The sequence below is a fragment of the Accipiter gentilis genome, chromosome 1 (assembly GCF_929443795.1).
Source record: "Accipiter gentilis chromosome 1, bAccGen1.1, whole genome shotgun sequence".
Classification (NCBI taxonomy): domain Eukaryota; kingdom Metazoa; phylum Chordata; class Aves; order Accipitriformes; family Accipitridae; genus Astur; species Astur gentilis.
In genome coordinates this window covers 6,368,365-6,390,043 of record NC_064880.1, presented here as the reverse complement: position 1 = coordinate 6,390,043, position 21,679 = coordinate 6,368,365, and the positions used below count along the sequence as shown (strand labels likewise).

Below are 21,679 nucleotides of genomic sequence, written 5' to 3'. Positions count from 1 at the left end.
GTTGACAGTTTCCTTATGCTATGAAAGGTCTGATGTGAAAGATACATGTTTTTATACAGAATTAAACTGAAAGAGGAAAATACCGTACAAAACAAGTCTCTCTGTAGCAGAGCCCTTGAGGACAGCACTGATAAACTGAAATAAAACATTTTAGCCTTATCTTTTGTAAGTTCCATAAACAACCAAGAAAGGGTTTCTATTTAAGACAGTGTTTGGCTGTAGCACAAGGACAGATTAACTAGAAGAGACAGATGTCATATTTAATTGTCCTATTCTTCCTCCTGTGGAAGGGCACTAGTAATTGCAGTAACATCCATGGTACAGGAGGCTGAAAGACGAAGACAGAAGTCCTTCCAAAGGGCTGGGACTGCAGAAGTTCTGCTGTGAACAAGGAGAACTAGCTGCTTGTATTTGAGATCGGTTGTGCAAGACAAAGCCAGGACACTCGCCCGGAGAGTACAAATAAGTGCACCTGAGACCACCTGGTTACAGTCCTGAGGTAAAAGCAAACTCTTATATTGTGCCTTCATAACAGTGTCAGGGGCCCAATGGTGATGCTGCTGTTTGTCACTCGGATGCCGTACCATCCTGCCCAGAATTGGGTGTCTTGGCCTCCATGCTGAAACCAGATGTAACGAACTCCAGCTGGGTAGTTCTGGAAGGTGTGAGAAATCTGGAGAGAAAGAATAAAAGTCGTCTTAATGTGCCTAAATAAACCAGCATTGACCTAGAAGCTCGGACCACTACAATATGCAAGCCCTGGTCCTCAGGAAAAGCTCATTCTAAGATATCTTTCATTGAAAGTGCATCATACCCCTTTCTGAGGGATGGGAAAAAAGCCTCTCTTACTCAGCCTTCTGCCCTGAAATCCCCTCCACGTAAAACATAACATTAAGTTTGATTCTTAGGTATGTTTGTCATGTAAGCAACAACGTAATGAGGAATCTACAGCCAATCAAACCAGTTAAACATGTTCAGGGGAAGCCCAGGGGACACTCTTTAGAAAACCCTGGGCACCTACAAACCAAACCTAGCTCTTTCATGACACTACTGCTTCTTCAGCATTGTCAACAGCAAGGACTGACTTACCTTTTGTATTGAGTAGAGGAGGCTGAAGGGCAAAGAAAGAAGGTCCACTTGGGACTTTTGGCCAAGACAGACTTGCAAGACTCAAGTGTCAACAATACTGATGCAAAGCTACTGCCTACAGGGCTGCTGCTTACCTCTCTCCATGCTGCATCATTCCACTGCTCTATAACCACTGGCTCAGGATGGAACTCCTCAAGGACAATGTAGTCTTCAGAAAGGAGCCTCACTGTAAGTTCATAGCGACACCCACAGTCAAATCTGGCAGCGTACCTAGAGAGGCAGGGAGTAATCAAGGAGCAGGGTTGTGTATACAGTGTTCAGTTTTCTTTACTGTTCAGAAACAGTCTCCAAGGAGATCCTCATCTGCAGAGGAAAAGGAATGTCATCCCCACAGCTATGAAGAAGTTCTAAAACTTCCAGCTATCCTGCTCTTCACAGGATTGCCACCTCTTTACAGCCCATTGAACAAACTTAGATTTAGCTTGTGCTTTACTCAAGAGCTACAACTCCCAAAGGATAAAGAACTAATTTTATAGCATGAAAAGCTTCAGAGGCCTAGCTTATCTCTAGGCCAATGCCAGAAAGTCTGGTGGTTTTCAGTGCATACACTTACCAGTCCTTGACTACAATTTCAGGCCGTTTCTCATCCATCAGCTGATTCCAGTATCCCTCTTTCTGCAGGGTAATGAGTTGAGACTTGAAGCATGGCCTGCAACAGCAATAGAAATATTCACAACTTCACAAAACACATCTCTTCCCTCTCGACATCCACACTTTGCCTGACAGCTTTACTCTTACCAAAAGCCCACCCAGACCTCAAAGGCCCAGAAGGCTGACATAGCTAAGGCATGTCTTTTTTCCATAGCCAGCACTAGGCAAGGAAGTGAACTGATTAGCTTCACCCCTAGAAAAAAGGAATAGTTACCTACAACCTGGATTAAGGGAGGTCCCTGAGCTTGTATAGCATATATTGGTAAGAAGAAACTACTGCTTAATGGATATGAAAGCAGATAATTCTCCTCTGTTGACAGCTTTTATTGCAAGCTGTTAGCATGGCAAACACACCTACCACTCTTAGAGTTACAGAGCTTTGAACTTGTCAGGTGAGTGCATCTGATTAGCTTGCCAAACCTTAACCTTTGCCCACCACCTTTGGTAGAAGAGAAGCAGGGATCCCATGTGGATTATCATGACTATAAAAAAAGTTACAGGAAATTCCTGGTGGGGACAGAGGAATTTAGCACGTACTGCAATGTGCAATTCTCTCAGCAGTACACCTGTCTCTTTAGACTAACTAGGATAAAAGGTTAGTTAAGCTCCTTCCTTTCCCCACACATGGGCAAAGGTTCAGTGATCCGCCTCAATCCTTCTAACTGTAGTGCCTCTGCAGACGGGAGGAAGCAGGTCTCCCAGCTCCAGATTACTGGAATCCAGTTCTTACCCATATGAAGTGACAAAGTATTTGTGTACTTTGGGGTCTGGCATGTCTTTTCCATGAGTTCCAGGCAGATCCTCAATCTTCCATTTATCTCCCTCATTATTATCAAGTTTCCAATGCTGAAAGTTCTCTAAAAATATAGATATCAAAGATGAGCGTTAGGACCTCACTTCAGTTTCCAACAGCGTCTCTGCTTTTGTTAAAGAATCAGTGACAGAAGAATACTAGGAACCTACTGGGACGAGTTTCTCAGATACACTGTGTTTTTCCTACATCTGAAAGCGACTTCTGTCTTTATGTTGCCGTTACTTTTAATGTGGCTGTCAGCAGCTAGACTAATAGGTAGCAACTTTCTGACCACGTTAGAAACTCGTAATCAGTGAAGATGTAGAATTACTGTACTCACGTTAGTCGAGTCTTTGACAACAAAAATTCCTCAGCTACCCAAATGTTTAATCCCAATACCTGATAGTTTCATTACCATATCGTGCAAATTAACCGTCACCGTCTGCAGTGCTGGGGCCATAGTGACTCCAGAGATTTTTTTTTTTTTCTGGTTGCAACCACAGATACATATTTACCAATACTTTACCTATCCACGGCAGTTTTAGTGCATACGTTTACTTGTGGATCTGACCCGGCAGAGATCCCTCGGTAGCTGGACAGTCCCACACCACCAGCAGCGCTTGAGTAATTCGAGACTCTGACTCATTCTGACTGTTGGGAAAGTCTTTTAACCCTCTACTATAAATAATGAAACAAACCTTCGGCACTAGGGTTTTTGATTAAGTTTCTCTTCAAGCTGCAGAGCATATAGAAGATCTTCCAATCAGAGACGCTTCTGTCCAAATTCTGAATATAAAACCCCTCGCGCTGGCACTTGCGTTTCCATAGGGTGGTCAGATCCACCACGTACCGCCACTGCGTGCAGACCAGTCTGCAGGTGCGGATCAGATCCTGGGCTGGGAGCAGCGACAGCAGCTCCACCAGCACGTCTTCGGGGAGGTCGCAAATGGTTGTCATCACAGACCGTGACGGGCTGCAGGAGGACGCGGTGGAAAAATCCCCGGGCGCCGAGGCCACGCCGCTTCGGGAAACAAGCAGAGTTTTCACCGGTCACTAACACAACTACCCCGCCAGCCGCCCGCCCCGGGATGCCGGGCCGCCCCCCGGGCGCGACGGAGCCGGACCACAGGGCCGCGGCCGCGGCCCCGACCGGCGGCGGCGCCGCCCCCCCTCTCCCCCCCCCCCCCCTCGCCCCGGGCAGCGCGCTCCCCCGCCGGCGCCCCCCGCCCGGCCGCGGGCCCCCCGCCCCACCTGGGCTCCGCCCGTCTGCGCCCTCCGGACACGGATGTGAGGCGGCACCGGCCCTTCCGCAGCGGGCGGAGCGCGGGGCGGGCAGCCGGCGAGGGAGGCGGGGCCGCGCGGACACCGCCCCTTATCAGGGCAGCCCGGCCCCGGCCCCGGCCCCGGTCCGTCCGCCGAGCAGCGCACCGAGGTAAGAGAGCGCTCCGTACCTCCCCGCGGGGCCGGCCCTGCCCTGCCCTGCCGGGCGGGGTGCGGGGGTACCGGGCGGGGGCATCCCGAGCCGCTGGGCGCTGCGCCGCAAGGCTGCGGGTTTCTGCTGGGCGGCACGGGAGGGAAGGCGCGGAAGGAAAGAGGGTCGGAGCGGGGGCAGATAGGGAACGGGAGTGAGCCCCAAGGACGGCAAGGGATGGAGGCTACCCCGGGAGGTCTGCCGGCGGGAGACCGGTCTTGAGGTGCTGCGAGTCGGAGCGGAAAAGGAAAGTCAGCCAGGGACCTTCACCCCTTCCCCGAGTGCGTGGGAAGCCTTTCCTAAGCAAGGAGAGCGGTAACGCTCCATCACCAGGCAGAGAGCAGGTGAGGCCTGTGAAATTCCTGCAGGAGATTAAACCAGGATGATCTCTCTTTTTTAAAAAGTTAAAAAAAAAAACAAAAAAAAACAAAACCACAAACGCATTTTACCCTTTAGAACTGTGGCTGAGGGTTGCAAAGGGGTGGGGAGAGAAGGGAAATCCCCAATGCTATCCCCATAGAAGCTAGGGAATTTTAAATGACAGTTTGCTCCTGTTGTCTGCACTGCAGGTAGAGGACACATGATATAGCTCTGCATCTGGAACATCTAAATGTAGGATGCTGTTCCAGTAGTGACTCCCTATTTCTTCCCTCCCTTGCTGGATTTGTCAAGGCCATATTTCATCAAGTAGCATGTCAGGATATTTCACCTACTTTGTTTCTAGCGCTCTCCTAGGCTTAATGACTCGCTCCTGAGGAGTTCGCCTGCATCTTATGCAGTTTGCTGCAGTCTCAGCATCAGAACCCAGCTGAGATTAAAGCAGTGTCACAGTGCATCCCACACTGATGACATGGGGCTCTGAATTTGCACACTCATCTTTACTTATTCCTGCAGCACCTGGCCCTTCAACTCAGGGCAGCAGAGAGCTGTCAGGAGTCAGAGCGCAGAATTAGCGCATGAAGTTAAAGCACACACTTCTGACTTAATTGCTCACGTTATAATGCCACAGAAAAAGGAATATTAGAGAATATCAGCTGACTTATTTTCACTTATGCTCAGACCTATACTTTATACAGGCTTATGACTAAGGAGATGTAAGTGCCAGCCCCTTGAGGGAAAGCCTTTCAGATATAGAACGAACCACTGCAAATGTGGCTGGCAAGATGCTCACCACTGATATTTAGGTACTGCTCTGCAGCATTTGTTATTAGCGATGTTCTTAAAGGCAGAACACACACCCAGATGCCTCCCTCTGCAGAGGAAGTCATTAATAAGCTGATTTTTGCAGCAGCAGAGATTTGTGGAAGGACTGATTCCAGTCTAGGAAACTGACAAACTATCCACAACTGCAGATGTCAACTACTTGCATTTTGTGGATGGATTTAACTAAGGGCTTCACTTGGAACATAAAATATTAATCTGCTGACATGCTTCAGGGTATTAACTTAATAGGGGTCAGGAGGCCCTGAGGTTAGGAAGCAATCTGTGCCCCCAAAATCATGCTTTCAGATAACGTGCTTATTTTCCCTTTTTTCTAATGCATCAGCGTTTGACATCACTGAGGGTGGGGGACCCCATGTCTGAAGGGCCACTGCGTCACCACTCCTTTCCCCCTTCTTTATCAGAAAGCTCTGTCCAGCCTGGTCCAAGGATGGAGTCCCTCCCTGAAGCAGTCCTGATCAGAATCCTAGCTTCCATACCTGCAGTGGATTTGGTGCTGGTGTGCCGCCTGGTCTGCTGCCAGTGGAAGAACCTGGTCGATGGAGCTGCACTTTGGATCCTGAAGTGTCAGCAGGAAGGCCTCACTGGAGCAGAGTCACAGGAGAATGCAGAGAACTGGCAAAACTTCTATTTCCTGAGTAAGAAAAGGAAGAATCTCATCAAGAACCCATGTGGTGAAGGTGAGAGACCAGCATAACAAGCCCCAAGATTTCATAAAGATGACCAGTCACTGGGAAATGGGCATCTCCAGTCTTTAAGAAAAAAAAAAAAAAAAAATCTTAGTTGCTATCTGGTTGCAGTACTTGCTTCTTGCCCAAGTCAAATCACTTAATGCATGCAGTCAAATCATTTAAGGGGAATGAAGGCCTTTGATAATCAGCCTTTGTAAAGGGCTCTACTTGACATCAACTTTATATAAGCCCCTGCAGGGATCCAAATCACATTGGAGAGACAAAAGTGTCCTTTGCAGAACCCCCGTCCGATGCAGTAATAGTAGTGGCATCTGCGTTTCCTAGATTGTTTCTTGCCAAACCATGACAGGAAAGATCAAGCCTTTCCCCACTCAGGAGCTAGTCTGCCCTTAGCTCACCAGGCACTTCAGGCTTCCTTCCTTGAAGCAGCTCAGGCACATCTTGTTTGTACCTTCCTTACTACAGCCCATGTTAGAGCTGTGCACATACCCCTTTTGTCATTATTTTGATAATCTATGAACTTTGCTTGCCAGATCTGCAAGATCCAGCAGCAAAAAATACATTTCACACATCACAGACCAAACCAATATCAGCACAGCTTGTCCATTTTGTTTACAGATTATTTTTCCTGCAAGCTTTTCCAACATCCACGTTCCTTCTGGCTATGACCAGAAAAGCCCAATGTTTAAGGCCATACTGCTTCTAGAAATACCACTTGGCAATTTAGAAAATTTAGAAAAAAAGCAATTGGCATCTGTCCCCAGGCTATTCCTATGTTATGACAATGAAAGTGTTGACGCACAGTTCAGAATACCTAAATAATTTCACTGGTGTACTTTCTTAAATAAATCCACATGTATGTAGCCATTTTGGTGGGGAATGTTAAAGTTTTTTAACATTAAAGTTCAGCCAGACTAAAGGTTTTTGCCTGACTTCTACTTAACAAACATCTCCATAGTCTACAATACAAAATTAGTTCTGCATCTAACAACACACCTTTCACAAACCAGAGAAGGGTTCCAGTGGGAGATGGTCAGGTTCCCCAGGCCCACAGAAACGAAGACTCAGAGTCTCTTTTCTGCCATTTGCAGAAGACTTGCAGCACTGGGGAGAGGTAGAGAATGGAGGTGATGGCTGGAAAATTGAAGAGCTCCCTGGGGACTTTGGAAAAGAATTCCCTAGCGAAGAAGTCCATAAGTACTTTGTTACATCTTATGAGTAAGGCTGCTTTCTTCTCTTATTCAGAAAAGGGGACATTTTTGGTCCCCTCAGTCCCAGGAGAGACTGTGATACCAATTAACTTCTTGTGTTTCAGGTGGTGTCAAAAGGCTCAGGTCATTGACCTTAGGGCTGAGGGCTACTGGGAAGAGCTGATGGATACCACCCAGCCTAAAGTTGTGGTAAAAGACTGGTAAGCAGCAAGGATGCCTCAGAAGGCAGGCAGGGAGTCAAGAAAGAAAAGGAAGGGCAGGGAGGTCATATACCTGCACTGGGTCTTAAAACTTCAGCTGCCAGGATCCCCTAAATGTGGGACAGGGCTGTGTCTTGGCTTACAGTGCCACAGGCAGCTCCCACAATCTTCAAATTGTTGGTGCGCTTGGCCTCTAAAGACCAGGTTCCTGTTGTGAATGAGGGGAGGTGGTGGGTTGGGGTAAGAGCCATTATGGATTTCCACCTCAAAGCAAGACCCCAGTAACTTGATGAGATTGGTAGAGCCTGCATTCAGCAAGATGCAGTTGTATGCTCTGGCTCTTTGCAGAGTTCATACAGGTGAAGCTAGCAGCTTGGATATCCTTGCAGGTATGCAGGACGCAGTGATGCCGGCTGCCTCTATGAGCTCTGTGTGAAGCTGCTCTCGGAGAATGAGGATGTTCTGGCCGAGTACAAAAGTGAGACTATTGCCATCCCACAGGATAATGATGCCAACTGGACTGAGGTGAGTTACAGCTGTGGGCTTAGCAGGTGACACCCAACCTGCATGAATCAGGAATATTTTCAAGCAGAGAGAAGCAGGAGAGTTCTCCTGGAGGAGGCGGAGGCTCTGTCGTGTTCTGGGGAGCCATGACCCTGTAATTGAACAAAGGGATTATACTGGGAGGCTACCTTACATAAAACTTGGAAACTTGCTGAGCCACCACTGCAGGTATTAGATGGAGATGCCCAACTGGGAGAGGTTTAATGGCCTCTGAACAACAATGGGATCAAAGCTCCTTCTAGTAACTCCCACTGTAGGTGTCCTCATTGTTACCCAGCCTAGTAGTTATGACTCGGGCAGGTGGGGTTGAAGACTGCACTAAAGAAGGGTAGGTTCATGGTGGTTTGACACTTGCCAACAACCTTTTGTCTCTCATCCCAAAGATCTCCCACACCTTTTCCAACTATGGGCCTGGGGTCCGCTTTGTCCGCTTCGAACATGGTGGCCAGGACACACTATTCTGGAAGGGATGGTATGGCGTACGTGTTACCAACAGCAGCGTGACAGTGGAGCCATAGCCATGCTGAACTGGGGCCTGCATACTGGAGCTGACTTCCCTCAGGGCATCCCATGGCCTTTGGATGGTTTCTGCATGGTGCTGCTTCCAGGCTGTAGAGCATACAACCTTTCTACATATGAATGTGCATGCAAGATGCCAGGGGCCACCATCCATCTTTCCTCAAGAGGACTATGCAAAGAATGTGAATAGATTTGTGAATGCATCACATGAGACAGCCTCGCCACTTGCACTGATGTTCTGTCAGACATGAGATCACCCAGAAATCCTGCAGACCTTACTTCTCTCCTAAGCCACTAACACCTAGCACCCAGCCTGAGCTAGACACCCCTCCTGCTTGCTTCCCAGACTTGGGTACCCCTTAATTTTAAAGGGTACTTGGGGCATATTTTCTGGAAGTTAAAGAGTGGAAAAAAGAAAGGCAGGCATAGGCCTTGTGTCTGAGAACATACCAGGGAAACCCAGAGCCATGTCACATCTCTGTCACCAACTACTTCTATGACCCGCAGTGAGAAACTTAGCTTCTCCCACTTATAAACAATAGATGTCATTACTTGCCATATAGGAGCTCTAGCTTGGCTGCCAAGTGCTATTAGTTAAATTTTCAGTGATAATGCAAAGCAATAGGGATTGGATCCTTTTCTCTTACACTGTTCTCAGCATCCATTTATTAAGGAAAGTGTTAGGAACTGAAACCTCTCTGGTGTCCAGACCTGGGGCTTCATTTGCCTCCCTCAGACAGATGGCAACTAAGAGTAATTGCTGGGAGAGAGATGACAAGGACTTGGGGAAATGGGTTAGAAGCAAACTGGGGAGACGGTCCCAGGAACAAATAAAAACAAACTCCATCTACTCATTCTGGGCCTCTGCATGCTTCATGCAACAAGGACCCTGGTCATCCAGTATGACTTTTTGCAGGGAGATGTTCTTCACACAGAAAGCTGTTAGCCCCACTTCATCTCAGTTCTTCCTGCCTTCTAACAAAAGTACACATCTGCCTCCACGCCATATGCTCACTGATAAGACAGCACTTCATACATACTCCTACTAGTGCCTCTTGATATCACTCAGGGCTGTGAGCCACCATCCTTAACAAAGACACCTAAGCTTCCCTGAGCCAAGCCTGCCCTGCTAGTTAGTCCTCTCAGAAGAGCATCCCCTTCATAGAGCTGGTGTTGCCTAGAGGTAGGCACTTACATTTTTGTGTCCATCTGTCTGTCTTCCCTTCCCGGGCTGCCAGCACATACATACTTGAATGCTACTTTGCATCAAAGTGCACCATTACAAGTGCAGCGTACTACTGTTACCTGTAGCCAAAGGGGAGAGCTTCCAAGCTGGTCACTCTGTGCACGCTCTGCTTCATCAGGCTTTCTGCACCTGGATGCCTAGGGCACACTGGCATTCTGAACTACAGCCATGCCAAGCCAGAGTCCAGGCAAAAGTAATAAAGTGACACAACTGTGTGTGGATTTTCCCTTGTGTGCTGGCTATTTGTCCTGTGCTTAAGCATGTTTTTTCTGTCCAGTTATGTGGAGCGATGTCAACCAGTCTTAACCAAAAACCAGGAGTCATTGTATGTTGTATAATACCATGAGTCTCCCAAAGAGAGGTACAAATTCTCTTCCCCGGCCAGCAGCCTGAACCTGTCAGAAGCACTTGATGGGCAATGGGTTTGCAGAGCAGCAGCTGGCAAAGGTGCACTTAAAACATAGTGGGAATTCACACAAGGCACAAAGGAGGTCCAGGAACGCTCCTACAAAGCCCAGCCCTGACAGATGCCCTCCAGGTCATCTGTAACTGTAGCCCTACTCAGGGCTACCAAGCTCAGGCTTGGTTCTGACCCAGGAGAGATTAAAACCAGTTCAGAATTTAACTCTTTCCCCTCCATTACCCCTGCCCAGTCACACAATGCTGCTTTATTCACCACAGCCTTTAATGCGGCTGACAAAGTTGCTAGTTAATATTCAACTCACTGCCAACTCTCTGCCCCACAGAAGAAATGAGGCCTCTGTCCCTAAAGAATCAGCATAGCAAGCGGATCAATATTGGATGTCTTGATGCAGTTGTTAAACTGAACCCTTCCTAAGCTACCATCTCACAGTCAGCATAAACCCCAGGATTAAGTCTTCAGATATTGTGTCCCTTGTAAATACAGGGTAGGGCCATGGTCCCAACTTTAGGCTTATCTAGGCTGAACTACAAAATGCACACAGCCTCCCCAGCAGCTCTGTCATACCAAATGCAGCTGCCCAGGGGCTTTCCCCCTCCCTCCACACTCTTCCTCATGCCAGGAAGCCAGCTTCACACTGGCTGTCAGGGGCATCCTGCAAAGCTGTCCTGACCTTCCCACTCACCTCCAAGAGGTGCTTTCCAAGATGCTCAATGCCTTGCAGCTTCACTGCAGAGAATAGCTGCCTCTGCTCCACAGAGCTTCTTGCAAAAGCTGCTGCTGACCTCAGGGAAGGGATTACTCCTTGCATTCAGCCACATCACTACTACAATCCCAGAGCAAGTGAGTGCCTGGGTACTTGGAAAAAAAGTCTTGCTCGCATTATAAATACTTTGTTCGAAATGGCTTTTGAATTTTGATCAAATACTAGAAGTCTGAACACATTGAAATCTGCACCATACCTATACGTCCAATTTCAAGGTGATGTCAACTCATCTGTTGGAGATGAACAGAGCACAGGAGGTTAATGGGTTCTCACATGTTACAGACTCCATGGAAATTGAGATGCAATTTCATAGGATTACAGAAAGTCAGTACGGCTATGACAAAAGGGTTTAGATGTATTAAAGCTCCCAGCCACTGAAGGGCTCTATCACACTGTATTGGGTTTGAGTGGCAAGGTTTTGGTAGCGGATGGGAGTTACAGGGGTGGCTTCTGTGAGAAGCTGCTGGAAGTTTCCCCTGTGTCTGACAGAGCCAACGCCAGCCGGCTCTGAGACGGACCTGCCGCCAGCCAAGGCCGAGCCCATCAGTGATGGTGGTAGCGCCTCTGTGATAACGTATTTAAGAAGGGAAAAAAGTTGCAGCAGGCACAGAAACGGCAGCCAGAGAGAGGAGTGAGAACATGTGAGAGAAACAACCCTGCAGACCCCCAGGTCAGTGAAGAAGGAGGGGGAGGAGATGCTCCAGGCGCAGGAGCAGAGATTCCCCTGCAGCCCATGGGGAAGACCATAGTGAAGCAGGCTGTCCTGTCCCCCTGCAGCCCATGGAGGTCCATGGTGGAGGAGATATCCACCCGGAGCCTGGGGAGGACTCCACGCCGGAGCAGGTGGGTGCCCGAAGGAGGCCGTGACCCCATGGGAAGCTCATGCTGGCAAGACCTGCAGATCTGTGGAGAGAGGAGCCCACAGAGCAGGTTTTCTGGCAGGACTTTTGACCCCATGGGAAGCCCACACTGGAGCAGTGTGCTCCTGAAGGACTGCAAGCCATGGAAGAGACCCACGCTGGAGCAGTTTGTGAAGAACTGCAGCCCGTGGGAAGGACGAACAGTGGAGAAGTTTGTGGAGGACTGTCTCCCCTGGGAGGGACCCCATACTGGAGCAGGGAAAGAGTGCGATGAGTCCTGCCCCTGAGGAGGATGAAGTGGCAGAAATAACACGTGCTGAACTGATTATAACCCCAGTCCCCGTCCCTCTGCACTGGTGGGGGAGGAGGTAGAGAATCTGAGAGTGAAGTTGTGCCCGGGAAGAAGGGAGGAGTGGAGGGGAAGGTGTTTTGAGATTTGCTTTTATTTCTCATTACCCTACTCTGGTTGATAGGTAATAAATTGAGTTAATTTTCCCCAAGTTGAATCTGTTTTGCCCATGATGGTAATTGGTTGAGTGATCTCCCCCCGTCCTCATCTCAACCTACGAGCCCTTTGTTATATTTTCTCTCCCCTGTCCAGCTGAGGCGGGGGGAGTGATAGAATGGCTTTGGTTGGTACCTGGTGTTGAGCTGTGGTCAACCCACCACACACACACAGCTTGAAAGGGAGTTCCTTCTGCTTTCTCTTGTGCCAACACCAGCAAGCAGCTGCGTGATACTATACAGTAGCTTTTGGGAACACTGATGACCAATGCAGACGTGTCCTGTACAGACAGAAAGAGGTCTGTCCCCAAGTAATTTATAACAGATATTCTCATCACCCAGACTCAAGAGTATTTAGAGATCTGAGCATTAAAACACAAAAATTGAGTGTTGCTGGAACATTCATGCTGACAAAAGCACCAAACCCACACAAAAGGGTCTCCTCCCAGTCCTGAACATGGCAACGAGCTGTAGGAAGGGCTTCTATTTCCTTTGCACATCAAACCCACAGTGCACCACAGCTATCTCTGGGGCAGACCACTGCTAACCTTAGTAGTGAGCTACACCAAACAAAAAATAGAAGCGTCCTCCAAAATACCCCACATTGCAACAAATCAGCTGGATGACAACTGGAGAGAGAGTTTAAGATGCAAACTACTCACTCTTGGTCAAGACACTGGCATGAGCACACCTCTTACCCTGGCTGCTTTAATACTCAGAGGCACTAAGAGAAGCCCTAGATAATGAACTCCACATAGCCCTTGCCTGCTCTCAACAGCTGGCATCTGATGTCCTGGGTAGCCAACTGCATCTTGGTGGTGGCTGCAGTTGTACGAGATCCCACTGAAATTTTCTTTTCTACAAAGCCCACCACAGCCAGTCCTGGCTATAAATGCCATTATACTTAAAAGGTGTTGATTTTTTGTTTGTTTGTTTTTTCATAATAGCTTCTACAGCAAGTCTCTTGCAGAGGAACAGAACAGACCAAGATGGGGCCCTGGCAAGGAAGCACTAGCATACATCTCTTGTCAAGTCTAATTGAATTTTTCTATGTGAAGCATCTATTATTACCCACCTGGGGGGTTTATGGACAGATGGAGGAGTTTGCTCCCCCACCAGGCATTCAGGACTAGCGATGTGTGGGGGGGGAATCTATCTGACAATTCCCCATTGCTTGCAGCCCAGCTGTTCTAGCCAGTTGTAAAAGGAAGGATAGTTTATGAGATTGATTCCCCCTAAATCAAACAGCCTGTAGAGGCTGGGAATGGTGCTTCCTGAAAGCAAGGATAGCAGAGCATCAGCCACACCCGCAGCAGAGGCTTCCAGCCTAAAGCTACAGCTGAGATGACTACGGTCGCAAATGGAATGGAAAGCCAGTGACTTATCCTTGTGTTTGGGTCCGCAAGCCCATCAGGAGTACAAAACCTCTGAAGACCCAGAAAACACTGGCCTAGTGAAGAAACATCCCCTGGCCACACACCTCCCTTTGCAGTTCAGTCACATCCATTCCCATGCCTCCTGCATTGCCATCCCACACCATACAGATCCTGGGGAAAAAACAAAGTCCACAGGTGAGCAGCACTGGCACTGAGCTAACCTGATTCCTGCTTCTCCTTCCATCCAGCTAGTTCTTCCTGAAGTCCACTGGGCAGTGACTGCCCTGTCCTTCTCAGTCTCCGTACCTATTAGGAAAAAAAGGACCTTTCCTACTGGGGAGGTACTTTGAAGTTACAGAGAACAGCTATAGTGAGTTCAACTGGGAAGTCTCACAGATTGGAAAGCATAACTACTGCCTGAGACAGCTGCACAAGAGAGCTGAGTTCCTTACACAGCAGCCTGTGCGTAAAGCAAAGGTACCCAGACAACCAGAACAGGATAGACGTTGTCACGATTGGCACATGAGGAAGAGAAGTCACAGGAACAGAAAAGCCAGATACAGCCAGGCAAGCACACTCCTGGGCTGACTGCCAGCCTCCCTCATTATTTTTTTTTGAGGAAGAGTTTTGTCTCATTGTAAGATAGATTGCAGCGGAGGTGCCCAACTGCTTTTACTTTATCTTCCCGGCAGCTCTGGGCACCAGCTAGCTGACAGCATCCTAAGTACAGTGCTCTGAACGCAGCCCTGTTTGCAGTCCATGCGGGGTCCATGTCAAAAGCCTCCCGTGAGTATCGGCCCCGGTCTCTTCCCCCGAAAGGCCGCACCGGCCCCCCGCGCCGCCGGCACCGCCAGCGTTCTCCGGAGCCGCGGCCGCTGCAGAGCCGCCGTGACAGCAGAGGGCACTCGGGCTGCAGGCAGCCAGCCCGCAGAGCCACGCCGGCCTCGGGTGTTGCTGGCTCCTGATTTGGGACTCCATGCCCAGAGATGGGCAGAAGAGTTGCAAGTGTACCGCTCCTAGTGTTGCATTTGGGGGCCTCTTTCTGATCACTGCACCTGGTTTCTTCTGGCTGCAGCTTAGACTCAAGTTTGTGGTTTTTTTTTTCCTCCTCTTGTCCTGTTTAAATGCCTGCTGTCATGGTTTGCAGAGCAGCTTCTGCTATACAGACCCTAATACTTAACCCTGCCACCCGGGACACCCCATGCATTTTGGAAGTACAGCTACCTCTTGGGCAACAGACACTGGTAGCACACTTGCCTTGGATGCAGGCAGTCTTTTAAACTGTAATGCGCTAATCAGAGAGCAGTGAAAGCTTTCTTGAACACAGATCAAGGCCTGCCTTTCAAATTTGATTGAAGCAGCACAACTCGGCCCACACTATCCTAGGGCATGGATTTATTAAGAGTATCACTCAAATCAGTAACATTCCTTTCCTTGCAGAGTATCATCTTACCTTAATCCAGCCCACAAGAATTAGAAGAATCGTGCCCTGAGCAGCAGGGCTCCCTGCATCACCATCTACACTGCCCAGGCATACATAGCCACTTTGCTACCCTCCTTGCATGCAAAGTTCAACAGCCCTCCCCAGCAAGGCAAGAGTCCCAGCTATATTACACACGCCCTTGGCTAACCTGCCTTGCAGGCACTTAGAGCAACTCATGTGGAGCTGGTATCTGTGCAGACCCATTAACCACAGCACAATCAATGTTCCTAGAAAGGCAGAGGCCACAATAAAGTCGCAAGAGTGCTCGCTGGACTGATGGATTGGATCGTGGGGGAACATATCTAACTGCAGCAGGAACAGGAGCTCAGCACTAACCAGGGAAGGGAGCAAGCTTCAGCAGCGAGATGCCTCCCACTCAGCATGTTACAGATGTAGGTACCATGTTCAGAAGAACCAGTGGAAAGGGAACATGCTGTGAACAGCTCTGCGAGCCAGCTGCCTGGCAGGGACAGGGTAGAAGGGGACCCTGGTTAGTGGGATGGGTTGTAGGAGCACTCATAGGTAAGCACATTGAAATGCACAGGGGTAGATAAACCCACAGACATATGCACACGTCCACAGCTGTGCAGAGCATTTCAGAAGCCACCCATTTGGCCTTCCTGCACTGCCAGGACCAGGATGTCCTCAGACACTGACCACCATAGGGAACTGGCATAGCCTCTCACCTGGCATCAAATAAGACCCAGGTCAGGCGAGCACTGCCATGGACCCGCCAGTATTTTCTTTTGGCTTCCCATAGCTCTTTTCCATATGTATATTCAGGGTTACTATTGCATAAGGAGCTAGGAGATGAGAGTTAAGAGCATCATGGCCCACTGCCCTGCAGGAAGAGGGTAGCTTCCTGAGCACAAAGCTTCTTATCTGAGGAAGGGCAGGAGATGGAGGTAGAGGAAGGATGACAGCAGAGCTCTGCTGCTTGCAATCCTTCAAAAAGTTCCTGAAGTCAAGCAGTGCCATTTCCACCTCACCACACACCATGCAGCTCCTCTCGTTAATATTGACACATGAAGCATTGCAAAACGAAGCAGATAAAATCCTGATCCAGATATGAGTAATGACTTTGCATTTTTTTGTAAATTAAACCTAATCTTGTGTTGACTGTGCTATACAAGGAGAAATAATGAAACAGATTAAGATGAGATCGTGTTCACTCTTGCTGAACAAAAGCCAATTAATTGCCAGCAGGATTATCATGAAGTCTTTCTCGTCTTAGACAAATACAATCAGATAAGAGTCTAGGTGCTGGTGGAGGAGCCCTGCTTATTGGAGCAATAACTCTACCTGGACAGATGAATGCGGTGCAAAGACTCAGTTAACCACAGGGAGACTCCTACCTTGCTTTTTCCTCAGTCTCTCTTGCCAATTCACACAGGAGAGAGACGCTTTAGAACCAAGACATGCACCCCAAAACCTGAGCTTGCCTACTCTAGGTCACATCCTCCTATGTAGGGAAGACCCCTCCCTACCTGTGTACCACTCCCAACACAGATTCATCTAGCCTTTTTTCAAAGCTTTCTGCTATGAAGGCTTTACCCCCTGCAAGTCCTTTCTTACAGTCCTTCACCATACTGAGATATTTCGTCCCTGTTATCCAAGTTAAATCTCTGCTGCAGTCTCTCTGCTACTTGCCTGATCCACAGCAGAGCCAGCTTCTACTAATCTGTCTGCCATGATGGCAAGCAAGGAGATGAATCCTGCCTCATCATATGTCCTGTTCCTGATATAAAATAGAAATTTGGGAAAAAACAGGGATAGTAGGAAAAGGATCCAATGTCATTGCTCTCCCAGGAAAATGAGGGACAGCTTGGCACAAGGACTGACTATGGGTTTTGATTAAACACTTCAGCACCACGAAACATGTCACTTGGGAGAAATCCATGTACTGCTGGGTACATTCACCACCATATGGGAGCCCTAAGCCACCACTAGCCTGTGGGACACAAGAACAGATGCAACAGATGTTGTGACACTGAAGGGTGGTGGTACATCACAAAAACAGTTGGCATGGGGAAGCAAATCCTAGTTCTAGCTGTGAAACTTCAGGGTAGGAACAGAAACCAACACCAGCATGCCTGGAAAAAGGGGAACAGCTGTGATGAACTCACTGCCCCACTCCAACAGCTGAGTGAAGGTAAAAACTACCCTACTCTGCCAGTTCATGACAATCCCCACTTTTCTGACAGTACTGACAGCTCCACACATCCCATCAGGGATGGAATCTGTAACAGCTAGAAATAAAAGGCATTGAGTGAATTTGTGGACAATTTACTTGGAGAAAATACTTCTTTCTTTCACACCAGGTTAAAAAAATAAAAAGTAAAATTAAACCCTGTCAAAGCCTGCAGCACTGGCATTGACAGACAAAAATGACTTAACAGAAAAAAATGGGCAGGGAAAGCGATTTTCTTTGCCTGCATTGCCAGGGGAATTAAATCTTGTTTTTTTCCCCGTCACTACCAAGTGGAATAATCCAATATATTAAAGCTAATGTGCTTCTTGTATTTATTGCTGTGTATTTGACCTAACAGAGTTTTATTCCTACATTAAGAATAAAACCATTCCAGAAGGCAAGCTGCAAAGCTCTAGATGAATTACTACCTTCTCCAACAGCTGAAAAGTGAGTTATTTCTTGTAAAAGGAAAAAAAGTAGAAAATAATAATAAAAATAAAAAACCTCCTTTCCTCTTGTGCAATGAGTTCTGCACTGCAGATCTGGTGGAGTTCGGTAGTATTGAGTTTGGTTTCTAAGCAACATTTAAAAAAATTTTAAAAAAAATCAGGCAGCAGCCCCAGTTGCCCTTTTCAGATGCTTGTGTCCCCCATCCTGCACAGCATAAATTCAGTCACCCACCATCAGTGGAAACCAGGGCTCAGGAGAGCAGAGAGCACAGCTCTAGCTTCCCACTGTGCCCTCAGGGACCACATCAGGTTCAAGTGCACCCAGCAGTGACAAGATGCATAACAATCTGTACAAGGCAGCTCTTGTTGGTAAGCAAACAAAATCACAGGCATGAAGCCAAGAAACACAGCACTTAAGTGTGAGAGGGCTAGGTAGAAGTGGACAGAGGCAGGGGGATAACTCACTGATACAAAACCACTGAAACAAATATGAACACACTCCTTGTATCCAGGCCTGAGGCAAGCCCGCAGTTATGTCAGGCACAGGATGCCACCCTGTCCGGAGGGGTTCAGACCAGTAAACATAAGCTGACCCTTCTTTCTTACTTGCAAGGCTCTGACACTTCACTTGAGCTGATTAACTAGCACACCTGGTTCTGGGGATCCCCAGAGGCAATACAACAGCTCCTAGATGACACCACTGGGGGCTGTTCACTAGAATATTTGAGCTGAGACCCCTCAAACCAGCCTTTCACAGAGCGCAAGGAACACTAATACTTGCTGATGCCACTATTTCTCAAGGCACAGGCTACACCATCCAGGGTGGAGCGTGCTGAAAAGCTATCATGGTACATTTGAAGAAGCAGAGAACTTCTTTATTTTCTAGAAATTTTGATGGTAGCAGTGATTATGAGGAAAACCAATTAAAACAAAGGAAATGATACCGATTTGTTGCCATCGGATGTTTCAGCTCAAAGAAACAAGAAGCTGCTGTACTTACGGTTTGACACACTCCTTACGGAACAGGAGATGCTGCTGATGGACTGTTATGAAAGTCAGTGCTTCTGTTCTTAGCAGAGAGTTTGGGTTTCAGTATGGATGGAAGAGAGGTGGGGAAAAGGGCTTTGATACAGGCAGGAAAGCCTAAAAAGAAAGATCATCTTTTAAAAAAAACCCAAACAACAAAAAACAGCATGGGATGCATTAATTCCTGATCTGTAGCTAGACAGGAATGAGGGCCATGATATGCTTATGTGCTTCTGAACTATTAGCAGATTTTATTACCTTCCATGAGCTGTTATCCCTACTTTAGGACAGGGATGGCAGAGACATAAGCCTGTCTTAGCTAGGAGTCACACAGGAAGCCTGTGAGTACAGTCAACAATTCCAAGCCCACAGCATTGTTTTCTGAACCACATTGCCTCCTCAGCCAACCCCCATTCACTGCTTCATACAGCCTCCAGCACAGCACATGGCCATGTAGGATAAAAGTTTGGACACAATCAGCATACATTAAGAAAAAGCATTTGAATTGTTATGATTTCAGTAAGACACAGCCATTCCTTTAAATGGCCAGGGCTACTTAGTGTTTTATTCTCCCTTATGCTACCATGATATGGACAGAGTTTAAGGCAATTTGAATAGAAGTAACTATGAATTCCTATACATGCATAAGTTTCAGTTACATTATCTGCAACCTTCAACTCAAGTGCAACCAGTAAATCTGAACAAACTAGTCTTTTCAATAGCTTCTTGGAAGGGTTTTTTTGTTGTTGTTGGTTTGTTTTTTGGGGTTTTTTTTTGCTGCTGCTTTTTTTTTTTCTTTAAAGCCTCAAATAACTGTTTTGTACATGCAGCCTTAATTCTCTCTTGCCTGGGAATTTTTAAATTATTGATTAGGACAAGAGCTCTCCCTTCATGCATACTCCATCTAATCCTTTCATTTACTCTGCTTTTTGCCTGCATGCAAAACAAATGACATTTCATCTCATTTCCAAACCCCATCAGCATCAAGGTCTACCTCCCTCAATAACAACACCCAGCTGGTGTCACATGGGAACCCACACAAGCTCTCCCTCCCTGAGCACATTACTGCTGATCTGTGTGGTAGAAAGTAGCTGAAAGGGTTATGTCCAGCAGATAGAGAAACAGTCAGGGAATGCCCCGTGATATCTGGAAAGTGACTACCACAAGGCAAAAAAAAGGGACCGCGCTGCCTCTTGTCAGAGTGGCACAGTGCTGGATAGTGACATCTGTCTTGCAAGACGCTGGAAGCTGAGCCCCTGGATGTCAGTGCCAGCCAGTAAATACCCCTGAGCCGAGAACTGCCAGGCTTCATAAATGCACTCTGGCTCTCATCCCTTAACGGTTACACTCATCAGCAATGCTAAAACCTTCTACACATACACAAGGAGCAGCTGCCTGCAGAGACCTTTGAACTGCCTGAATAATTTAATCATGCCCATTTTCCTATCTCCCCACACTGCAGCCTAGCCAGACAGCCAACCTGCATCTCCAGAGACCATTAGAGCTAACTGAGGCAGAGGTGCTGCTGTTTTCCTAATGACTTGTATACTATGACCCAAAAACACCAGCCAAGCTTTTCCAGGCTGCTTTCAAACCTTTCCTTTGCATTTGCTCCTTCACAAATCTAACGATCTTGGATAGAAGGAGGTGGGAACAGGCAAGGTGGAAGCAATTCCTGTTCAGATGAATAGCTACCTTTCTTTGGATGGCAACTAACTATAAGTTTCATGCCTCGATTCCCTTTGCTCCTCTCATCTTTCAAGTCTTCAGGAGGCTTTCCTGGGAACTAGAGTCCTGCTGAGCTGTGCACCTTACAAAGGGGCAGGCAGACCTTGCACAGCAAGCACAAACAAAAGCAGAAAGAGCACAATATAGGGGATGTAATGTACAACAGTCTGAGCACGCCAATAGAGACCCATATGAGGAGCCACAGTGTTTTCTCTCTGTCCTTGGTGTCCCAGAGAGCAGGCTTTGCTCCAGCTGACTGCCCTGCTTCCAAGAGCAATACTACAGGGTCTGTTTCACAGCCACATCTGCACCGATGCCTGCTGTGCAATTCACATCCTCTGATCCATTCTTCACCTGACACCACCGATCACTCCCCTCTCTGGGTCTTATCTTCAGCCCCACTCATCACGGATCACCACCCCCAGCCTGGCAGACTCCCATAGAAAGCTTGTCTTCATCAACATGCACAGCAGCAGTTCCTTGGCTCATCTGCACAGGTAGTCTGGAGTCTGAAGCTGGCCTCAGAGACCACATAGCCCAGCTAACTACTTGACACTATCACAGTCCAACTGGGAAACAGACCTGGAGAAATTACCCTACATGTATCTGCAAATCACTAGATAAGGATGAATAGCACCTTTCGAAAATGGCAAATGCCCCATAAAAAACAATAGGCAGAGCTGGCAACACCTGCATTTGTACAAAGTGCTAGGGCTGAAGAAAAAGAGAAAAAAGAGCAAAAACTCTGGTGAGAAGCAAACTCATTGTGCCTCCTGGCACCTGCAGGAATGTGTGTGAATGCCATCATGTGTGGGACTGTAGGTAGATGTGTCACTGTCTCATCCAGGCACCCAACCCCAGAACAGTCAGCGCATGCTAGCCCAGATGAGATTACCAGAGACCCCATGATGCAGAGGCGATAGGAACATGACCTAGATTTTGTTTGACGAACAAGGAGTGACACTGCTACAGGGCATGGATCCCACATACCACAGCCTGGACCAAAAAAAACCAAGGCTATTACCCCAATATCCTTGGTACTTTAGGGATCAGTAACCTCCAGAGAGACCTAGTCCCAGGCCAAACTGCTGGACTCCTTCCCAGCATGGTCACCAAGGCTTTTGTGCATCCCACTGCAGTCTTTTCATCCCATGTTCA

At 47.8% G+C, this 21,679-nt stretch overlaps 2 protein-coding genes across 4 annotated transcripts; one reads left to right on the top strand and one right to left on the bottom strand.

Annotated features, from left to right (window-relative positions):
* Positions 1-470: 470 nt before the first annotated feature.
* Positions 471-5,862, bottom strand: LOC126041568 (F-box only protein 6-like). Of its 3 annotated transcripts, none has more exons than XM_049807456.1 (6): positions 5,765-5,862; positions 3,292-3,614; positions 2,531-2,657; positions 1,703-1,798; positions 1,224-1,359; positions 471-673 (listed from the first exon to the last, which is right to left on the bottom strand). In XM_049807456.1, the coding sequence occupies exons 2-6, from the start codon at positions 3,548-3,550 to the stop codon at positions 527-529; spliced, it is 765 nt and encodes a 254-aa protein (XP_049663413.1). In that variant the 5' UTR covers positions 3,551-3,614; positions 5,765-5,862; the 3' UTR covers positions 471-526. The 3 variants fall into 3 exon arrangements, with proteins under 3 accessions (XP_049663413.1, XP_049663430.1, XP_049663421.1); XM_049807473.1 differs by lacking the exon at positions 5,765-5,862 and adding an exon at positions 3,845-3,922; XM_049807464.1 differs by lacking the exon at positions 5,765-5,862 and adding an exon at positions 3,845-3,896 and having other exon boundaries at positions 3,292-3,566.
* FBXO2 (F-box protein 2) lies at positions 3,997-11,764 on the top strand. The gene is made up of 6 exons (XM_049807485.1): positions 3,997-4,025; positions 5,690-5,965; positions 7,069-7,195; positions 7,293-7,388; positions 7,778-7,913; positions 8,336-11,764. The coding sequence occupies exons 2-6, from the start codon at positions 5,716-5,718 to the stop codon at positions 8,468-8,470; spliced, it is 744 nt and encodes a 247-aa protein (XP_049663442.1). The 5' UTR covers positions 3,997-4,025; positions 5,690-5,715; the 3' UTR covers positions 8,471-11,764.
* The last annotated feature ends 9,915 nt before the right edge of the window (positions 11,765-21,679 follow it).